Here is a 9,615-nt window from a genome sequence, read left to right as displayed (position 1 = left end):
CGTGCCCTGGCTGGCGCCTGGTGACCCTAGAAGACCCCGCCCCACCCCATCCCCACGAGCAGCTTCCCGGCAGGGCGTTTCCGGAGGCCTTGGCCCGTGGTGGGTGTGGGGGTAAGGGTCTACCTTTGAAACAGCTTGTAGACTGCAATTTAAACTTTACACGGAGCTCAAAACTGGATTTTGCAACTGAGCGTCGGCTCCACAGAAAGATAAAAACTCTAGTCTACAGCCCCCACATCACCTCATTGGTCTAGTTCTCGCGGCTTCCTGCAGTCCCCACACGATTCTCTCCACAGCCCGAGAGGAAGGATGGGCGGGGCGGACGGGGGCGGGCAGTGCTGCCGGCGGTGCAGATGGAGAGGGCGAGCCAGCGCCCGCGGCCAGGTCATGGGTGGGGGTGGTGCAGGAGCAGGTGTTGGTTCAATGACAGGATTCCCTTCCCTCCCTTCCCTGGTGCTACCCCGTCTCATCAAGGCAGAACCCAGCAAATGCCCCAGAAACGCAGCTCAGTCGGTCACCGGGCTCTGCTTTCTCGCCAGACGCGCAAGAGGACGGCGCTTCCAAATGCAAATCTCTTGGCTCCAGACCCTTGGCTTGCAGCCGCCACCTCCCCCGCCTGGCTACCCGGCGTGCCGCCCACCCCGCCGCGGCCCGAGACGAGACCTCGCGCGGAGGGGACTGGGCGGAGCGGGCATCCCGCCCCACCTCCCACGTGGGGCCGGCCCTCCGCAGTGCCTGAGCGCGCCGCCGCTGCCGCGCCTCCGGGCTGGGCCCCCGTCCTAGGCACCGCCCCCCCGCCCCCCCAGGCCTGGGAAGGGGACCACAGGCGGGGGGTGGGTGAGGGGTGGAGGCGGTATCCCTGAGTCAGGTGGTGGCGGGAGTTCCCTCGGGCTGGGCCGAGGGAACTCGCTGCCGGGGATTGTGTACACGCTCCACTGACACAAGCTTCACGCTGCCGGGCAGCCGCTGATCACGCGTGGCCCCGCGAGCCCATTGGCCGGCTCCTCACACACCTTTGTCGCTGATTGGCCGGTCGCAGGCTCCGCCCCCACCCCCGCCCGCGGCGCGGGGCAGGCGGAGCGGCTACCTGAATGGGGAGGGGGCAGACGGCGCGGAGCGCGGCGGCGGCGGTAGCGGCGTCGAGTGTCTCCGAGCGCCCGTCTGTGGCCAGGCAGCCGAGCAGCCTAGCAGCCAGTCAGCTCCCGCCGGCGGCCAGGCAGCCAACCATGCTCAACTTCGGCGCTTCTCTCCAGCAGGCTGCGGTAAGTCACCTGGGGATGCCCTACTCTGCCTCGCTGCGTCGGAGGGGCCCCCGGGGGCACGAACCCCGAACCCTTGACAACAGCCTCGCCTGAGGACGGAGGCTGCAGCGGAGTCGTGGAAGAGGAAGGGGCTTCTCGCCTGCAGACTGGGCATTAGTGAGGGCGTGTGTGTCGCGGTGGGGGTCAGGAGAAGCAGGCTGGGATCTAGAGACGAAGAGGGAGAGGGTCTTGCTCAAGGTGTAATGAAGGAAAGGGGCAGCCTCGCTGGGAGACTTGAAGCAGGTGAGGGGGAGGATGACTGGAGGGGCAGCAAGAGTAAGGAGGGGGCGCTGCCCTGTCAGCGAGAATAGGAGGTGAGGAAGGAGGAGGGGGACAAGGGGGCCACCCTGCACCTGGCGCCAGGGAGAGATGCCTCCGTCTGATTAAGGAATGCGACCCAGGGTGAGAGGCGGCTGCTCAGGAGCATTTGAGGGGCGGGGTGTCCACAGGAGAGGAGAGGGGGCTCCCCATCTAGAGGAGGCTTGCAGGACGCGGGCTGCTCAGCAGATAGCCGGGGGCTGGGGGAGGGGCGCCCGGCATGGGTGCGGGGGATGGCACGCGGGCCCGGGACAGCCGAGGGCGACCGGGGAGTTATCCCCCCAGACGTCTGGAAGGGACTCCCCATCTCCGGAGCGGGCAGGTGGCCGCCTTCTGAGGACGCCTTGGAGGGGAGAGGGAGCCGCCTCGGCGACAGGCGATGGGAGGGGTGGGAAGCGGGACCCAGCGGCGGGGCGGGGAAGGTGGGCGGGGGGAGCCGGGCTGCGAGACGCGGGGGCAGCGTGTCGAGGCGGGAGCCGCAGGCCTTGGGGCCGTGCGTCTGGAGCCGGGCCTGTGGGGGCTGCACGTCTGGGAACTCGTGGAGGCGCGGGGCTGGCGGGGGCCGGAGCTGCCGGAAACCGCGGGGAGGGGACGCCGCGTCTTCGGGGAGAGTCAGGGTGGTCTGAGGTCCCGCGGGCGGCGTGGGCGGGAAGCGCCGAGGGCTCGGCCGGGTCCCCGGGGGCTGCGGCCGGAGGAGGGCGGGGGCCGGGTTTCCGCGGGGACCCGGCTCCTCCTCCGGCAGCCAAGGCGGAGGCCGGGGGTGGGCCGTGAGCGGATGCGCCTGGGGAGCTTCTCGTCCCCGGGTGACCCAGCCCCGGCCTCCGCCAGGGGCGGGAGCGAAGCCCGGCCCCGCTGTCGGTTCCTAAGGGAACGGCGGCTCGCGGGGAGCTGGAAGGGGCGGGCGCTCCCGGAGCCCGGCGCCCGCGGCCCCGCCCCTCCCCGCGGGCTCGGGCGCGCACTGCCGGGCGGTTGGCGGCGGCGCCCGCGGCCCCTCCCCCGGGCCGTCGCGAGGGCGGGGGCCCGCGGGCTCAGGAAGTAGGTGAAAGGTGACGGCGCGGCAATTCCCAGTTCACGTTTCCTGCGCTGCCCCGAGCAGCCGCTGATCACGCTTTGTTCACATGCCTCGCCCCCTCCTCCTCCGCCGCCGCCGCCGCCGCCGCGCCCCCGCCCTTCGCGGCCCAGCCAATCCCAGCCCGGGCCGCCCGGCCGGCTGGCCAATGGCGGGGGCAGGGATGCGGGGACGTGCGAGCGGCGAGGAATGTTCCCAGTGACTCACCCGCGAGCCTCATTGAGGTTAGGGCGGCCCCATCCGTCTGTCCCCGCCTGCGAGGATCTCCCCCGCCGCCCGCCCCTCGTCTGCCTCCCCCGCCCGCGCGTCCGCCCGCGTTTCCCTTTCCTGCCTCTCGCGCCCCACTCCCTTTCCTCCTCTCCCGCTTCTCTTCCTTCCCTTCCCAGCTCGCACGCTCCTTCCCTGCTGCCTCCCTTTTCTCTTTTTTCCTTTGCATTGGCGTCTTGAGGCTTTTACACAAACGTGCGCTGTCCGTTGCAGTTTATGGAAAGGGCGCGCGATTATGCAATTGCATTGTTAGCGATATTTCGAGAGCGATGGCTTCTTAAAAGGCTTTAACAAGAAGGGTTTTTGCGTTTTTTCAACAAGTATTGAGAATAATACCTTGCTACATAGTAAAGAATGTTCTTTGGTATTTTTACGCCGTCTCTACTGTGACCAAAGAATGGGATCACATTAATGGAAAATTGGAGAGATGGAGGGTAGGATCATTTAGTTCAGTTTCAGGAGCTTTAACATGAAGCATTAAATACCTGATAGAAGGAGTTGTTCAAATAAATATAAAGCATGTGCTGTTATTTGTATCATGGAGCAGTTCTTTAAAAAATTAAAATAAGATTCTGTTTTGACTATTGAAGATTCCCTACAATCAAGAGTTTTTGCAAATTTGAGTCGAATATTAAATTTTCTGATTATATATTTTTGGTGTTGTTGCATTAGTTGGTCATAGTTACGCATAGCAAACCATTGTATTAAGTATAAGATCCAGTGAATGAGAACACAAACATGAAGTTGAAATTTTTCTTCCCAAAGGTCATACCCAAATCAATAGGCCACAGCTCTGTCCACCATACTTTGTCTTTTTCAAAAGGAAGTTTTGCCCTCCCCGCCTTTTTTTCTATTAGGAACTCATCTGAAAAGATCTCATACCATACCTGTAGTATTGAAAAAAGATGACTTTTTTTGCAGAGCTTTCCCTTAGTTACTTTGTCTGACTCCTGTTGCAGTTGGCTACTCTGGAAAGAATATAAAATTTTTTTTCTTCTAAGCCAGGAGGTTCTTTTTTGGATTACAAGTGCATTGATAACTTTGGCCTTAGTCCTTTTAATGGTGGTAAGTTCCTCTTTATCTTGCAAGGGTATCAGTGTGGAGGCCAAAGTGTGAGAGGAAGCATGAAAATTTTTTATCACTGTTTATTGTCAAGAGTAGGGATGAGAAAAATTATTTCAAGTTTTATATTGAAAAGTTGTGTAGATTGTAAAAAATGAAAAATTGCACATTGTTCTGTGTGTCTTGTGGATGACAAAAATATGCTTATAGCATTTAAATCTTTTGTATTTATAGGAGGAAAGAATAGAAATGATTTCTGAAAGATCAAAAGAGAGCATGTATTCTTGGAACAAAACTGCAGAGAAAAGTGATTTTGAAGCTGTAGAAGCACTTATGTCAATGAGCTGCAGTTGGAAGTCCGATTTTAAGAAATACATTGAAAACAGACCTGTTACTCCAGTGTCTGATATGTCAGAGGAAGAGAATCTGCTTCCTGGTACACCTGATTTTCATACAATCCCAGCATTTGTAAGTATTGTTGTTTTAAAGATGAGTGTAAATGATAGGATTTCTTATAATTTATATAATTAACTCTACTCTTTTTCATGCTCTTGCCTGTATTTCTCTTCTCTGTAGTGTTTGACTCCACCTTACAGTCCCTCTGACTTTGAACCTTCTCAAGTGTCAAATCTGATGGCACCAGCGCCATCTACTGGACACTTCAAATCGTTGTCAGATATTGCCAAGCCTCACATTACTGCTGCACCCTTCAAAGAGGAGAAGAGCCCAGTACCTGCCCCCAAACTCCCCAAGGCTCAGGCCACAAGTGTGATTCGTCATACAGCTGATGCCCAGCTGTGTAACCACCGATCTTGCCCAGTGAAAGCAGCCAGCATCCTCAACTATCAGGACAATTCGTTTCGAAGAAGAACCCACCTAAATGCTGAGGCTGCAAGAAAAAACATACCTTGTGCAGCTGTGTCACCAAACAGATCCAAACGTGAGAGAGACACAGTGGCAGATGTTGAAGAGAAAGCAAGTGCTGCGCTTTATGACTTTTCTGTGCCTTCCTCAGAGACAGTAATCTGTAGATCTCAGCCGGCCCCCGTGTCCCCACAACAAAAGTCCGTCTTAGTCTCTCCACCTGCAGTATCAACAGGGGGAGTGCCACCTATGCCGGTCATCTGCCAGATGGTTCCCCTCCCTGCAAACAACCCTGTTGTGACAACAGTTGTCCCCAGCACTCCACCCAGTCAGCCCCCAGCCGTCTGCCCACCTGTTGTATTCATGGGCACTCAGGTGCCCAAAGGAGCTGTCATGTTTGTCGTACCGCAGCCCGTTGTTCAGAATCCAAAGCCTCCAGTGGTGAGCCCCAATGGCACCAGACTCTCTCCCATTGCCCCTGCTCCAGGGTTTTCCCCTTCAGCAGCAAAAGTCACTCCTCAGATTGACTCATCGAGGATAAGAAGTCACATCTGTAGCCATCCAGGATGTGGCAAGACGTACTTTAAAAGTTCTCATCTGAAGGCCCACATGAGAACGCATACAGGTAACAACCATTTCTTATTTTAGTCTTAGGAATTTGGGTGAAGGTTTTTTGGCAGTGATCACAGATGTAAACCAGGCATGTTAAGGAAGAACTTGCCTTATTAGCCAATCCAGTGGATGATATTTACCAGGGCAAGGCTTCTAAAAGATTTCATCAAGGTGTTTTTGTTTTAATTTCTCAAATGATGATTCTTTAAATGTCTATGTAGTTACTTTAATAAAGTGTCTTTAAGCCCTAAATATAATTTAATACATAGCTTACAGTGACTTAATAAATGGCATAGTAATAATGATACGACTGTTTTTGTTTCAGGAGAAAAGCCTTTTAGCTGTAGCTGGAAAGGTTGTGAAAGGAGGTTTGCCCGCTCAGATGAACTGTCCAGACACCGGCGAACCCACACAGGTGAGAAGAAATTCGCCTGTCCCATGTGTGACCGGCGGTTCATGAGGAGCGACCATTTGACCAAACATGCCCGGCGCCATCTGTCAGCCAAGAAGCTACCAAACTGGCAGATGGAAGTGAGCAAGCTAAATGACATTACCCTACCTCCAACCCCTGCTCCCACGCAGTGACTGACGGATGGTAAAGAATCAAACTAACTTTGGTCACAGCCAGAAGCCAGTGGTGATATAAAAATGCTTCCACTGCAAGTCTGTGGCCCTCTAGTGTGGGCTGCAAGCAGAAGCCCCACGGCCTGGGGAGAAGGCCCAGCCTGGGTCTGATGGTAAGAAGTGCTGCGGCCACAGGCAGGTCACAGAGTGGCGGGACTCACTTCTTATCATATAAGAGAGATGAGAAAGCTTTTATTCCTTTCAATATTTTTTGAAGGTTTCAGGTGAGGTCATCCTAACCACAGGTAGCACAGATTTTGAATTTGTGTGCACAATTTGTTACTTTACTTTCACTATTTATACTTGAGACCAACTTTTCAATGTGATTCTCCAAAAGCACTGGTTTCAAGAGTGTAGAGACTGGAAATAAACATTACGGTACAGAGATGGAGGTGTAAAATTGATTTGTATTATCACAAATATTATCTTTTCCTAGAGTTATCTTGTTTACTATTAGTCTTTCCATTCAACTTCGTGGACGTAGTTGTTAAATATATCTAGAAGTAGCATTTTTACACTAGTTGCTGATGTTTGGAATTGAGCAACTGTATATTGCTGAAGAGGTCCCAAAGAATTGGAATCCTCATTAATTTAATTGCTTTGAAGTGTAGCTTCAGGGTTTTTTTTTTTTTTGCGTTTTTGTTTTAAAAGCTTAAGTGACTATAACTAGGCATTTTATTATGCTTTGAACTTTAGTTGGCTGCAGTTTCCTGTGTAGATTTGAAAATTGTATACCAATGTGTTTTCTGTAGACTCTAAAATACACTGCACTTTGTTTAGAAAAAAAAATGAAGATGAAAACATTGTAAAGAAGGGATATTAAGGATTTTAGATAACTCCTTGAAAAAGATGGCTTAGGTCATCAGTAAAGTACCCTTATGTTATGAGGATATAACATGTGCTTTATTCAATTAGAAAGTTAGTGGCCATTATTCACAAATGGGCAAATGTCCACTGTTAATTTATAGGAGTTTTTTTAGGGGAAATGTGGCACTAGATAGGTATAAAAATAATCAGAACATTCACTTTTGTTAACAGTATTTCTGTTATATTCTGTTGTATAGTGGATGATATACACAGTGGTAAAACAAAAGTCAGTTGTTTAAGATATATAGTGAAAAATGTCACTGTCTTTTCACTTAACATTTTTCTCTATATTGGGTGTAGATATCTGCCACCAAAACTTTGGACCCTTGGAAAAAAAAAAGAATTTTCTTTTAATAAAAAAAATCCTTGTGATTTACAATTTGCACAATATTTCTTTTGTTGTACTTTATATCTTGTTTACAATAAAGAATTTCCTTTGGTATATAAAATTGGTTGATTGTATTTATTGAAAACCATTCTCACTCTAACTTTGACATTCATTGATCACTGTCATGCTATCCAAAGACTTACGGTCTGAATTTCTCCAAGGGCCTCATTCAAACTTGGAAATGTAGGAGTATGTCTTTAACGTGAGTAATCAATTTAGAGAGCATGCAAAGCAAGGCCAGGGAATTCCCTGGCGGTCCAGTGGTTAGGATTCAGCACTCATTGCCAGGGGCCCCCGTTCAATCCCTGGTTCAGGAACTAAGATCCTGTAAGCCACACGGCACAACCAAAAATAATAAAATAAAATGTAATTAAAAACACACAAAAAAAGCAAGGGCAGATATCTACCTATATATTCATTGATAATGTGTGAGCTTGCCTGTTCTAAGAAAGCAATACATTTTAATATTGAAACATTTTTGTACATTTCGATGATTTGGGGTTGAAGTATAGCTCTGGATCTCAGCAAAACCTTAAGTGGCACTGGGTTAAAGGAACTACCACATGAGTAATTGCAAGTAATGAGACTGCTGTGAAAAAAGAAGCCTGACCTATTAAATGGAGAGTAAATTACTCACCTCTAGAAGTTAGATTAACTCAGACCATTAAGTGATACCTTAAATGCAATAAACATACCAGTACTTAAGCTGCATGAAAGCTAATCCACCTCTGAAGAGAAAAACTTCCTAGTCACTGGTCAGTGGAACTGGAAGCTGTAAATGCTGCTTGGTGTAGGCATGTAATTTTGGAGAGAAGTATTTTAATTTGCTCAGAGATTGCCGTATCATGAGAGAACATCTTCCTCAGTGCCCAGTTTAGTTGACCTGGTCTGGCTCACTCTTGAGTGCCATGGCAAGGGGCAGTGTGCTCACTCGTCACCAGCTGTAGGAGAGGCATCCTGAGCCATCCATGCACCTGCTGCTACTTTTCTTGGAAACTCACACCACCTAAGACAGCACAGCTACTGGAGGGGGCCTTGCCATTCTGTAATTTCTGTGTTGGGACCTGGACCATCCTAACCCCTAGAGTTCCTCTTGGTGGCAGGTCTTCAGAAGTGGCAGTAGAGGAAGATAGCTGAAGTAATCTCTGTCTGTCCCAAAGCCTAGTCCCTTGTAGTGACAAAGACAGGAACTTTGACACCCACTGCTGTGTTCTTCCCAGTCCTAGTTGACAGCTGACACTTAGAAATCTTGTAAATCATTTGAGCAGGGTATTATATTTGAGTTGAATGTTGATGCGGGCTCTGATCTTGATGCAAAAGTTGCCCCCTAAACAAGTACATTTGTAGCATGTTATGATAATGTGGTTTTAGTGTAGCTTTAGCATGTCAGTTTTGGTTGTTTCTTGTCTGATTTATATATTAAGTTGAATTACATGGAATTGCTGATATTCAGCTCTCAACAGTTAATTCTTTTTAGGTAATTGTAGACTTGGAGAAAGTTGCAAAAATAGAGTTACCATATACCCTTCATCCAGCTTCCCCAACATCTTACATAGCCATAGAACATTTATGAAAATGAAGAAATTAACTTTAGTACAATATTACTAAAGTACAGACCTTACTTGGGTTTCACTGGATTTTCTAATGTTTTCTTGCTGTTACAGGACCTAATCCAGGGTCCCAAATTACATTCAGTTGTCAATCTTCACAGTCTCCAATCTATGGTTATGCCTCAGTCGTCTCTCATCTCTTTAGAAGAGTACTTGTCAGTTATTTCTGCCCCTCCATTTGGATTTGTCTGATGTTTTTTCATGATTAGATTGAGGTTATGCATTAATTGGGAAGGTACCACAGAGTGATAATGTCCTCAGTGCATCAAGGAATACAATGTCATTTTGTATTACTGGAGATGTAAACTTTCATCACATGGCTAAGGTGGTGATAGCTGCTGGAATTTTCCACAGTAAATTGACTATTTCTTGCTTTATAATTATTAAGTATTTGGAGGGAGATACTTTAAGACTACACAAGCAACCTGTTTCTGCCTCAACCTTTTCCCACTCATTTTAGTATCCTTAAGTGGATCTTGCCCAAAGCAGTTATTACTGTGATATACTAATGGTGATTTCCTACTTCCTCCATTATTTATTACTTGGAATTCTCTATAAGAAAGAGTTGTGGGACTTCCCTGGTGCCACAGTGGTTAAGAATCTGCCTGCCAGTTCAGGGGACATGGGTTCGAT

The 9,615-nt window shown here is 49.6% G+C and overlaps 1 protein-coding gene across 1 annotated transcript; it reads left to right on the top strand.

Annotated features, from left to right (window-relative positions):
* The first annotated feature begins 1,094 nt into the window (after positions 1–1,094).
* KLF10 (KLF transcription factor 10) lies at positions 1,095–7,428 on the top strand. Its single transcript, XM_057736668.1, has 4 exons — positions 1,095–1,262; positions 4,252–4,485; positions 4,594–5,506; positions 5,819–7,428. Exons 1-4 carry the CDS (start codon positions 1,227–1,229, stop codon positions 6,076–6,078), a joined length of 1,443 nt encoding a protein of 480 aa, XP_057592651.1. The 5' UTR covers positions 1,095–1,226; the 3' UTR covers positions 6,079–7,428.
* The last annotated feature ends 2,187 nt before the right edge of the window (positions 7,429–9,615 follow it).

Source organism: Hippopotamus amphibius, chromosome 5 (assembly GCF_030028045.1).
Source record: "Hippopotamus amphibius kiboko isolate mHipAmp2 chromosome 5, mHipAmp2.hap2, whole genome shotgun sequence".
NCBI lineage: Eukaryota > Metazoa > Chordata > Mammalia > Artiodactyla > Hippopotamidae > Hippopotamus > Hippopotamus amphibius.
This window is presented reverse-complemented; position numbering and strand designations above follow the sequence as displayed.

What these genes read in the sequence shown, in the direction of transcription:
- KLF10 (XM_057736668.1), top strand. Translation starts at nt 1,227, where the DNA reads ATGCTCAACTTCGGCGCTTCTCTCCAGCAGGCTGCG. An exon ending in CTTCTCTCCAGCAGGCTGCG is followed by an intron (nt 1,263 to 4,251) that starts GTAAGTCACCTG and finishes TTGTATTTATAG; the next exon opens with GAGGAAAGAATAGAAATGAT. An exon ending in CCACATGAGAACGCATACAG is followed by an intron (nt 5,507 to 5,818) that starts GTAACAACCATT and finishes TTTTTGTTTCAG; the next exon opens with GAGAAAAGCCTTTTAGCTGT.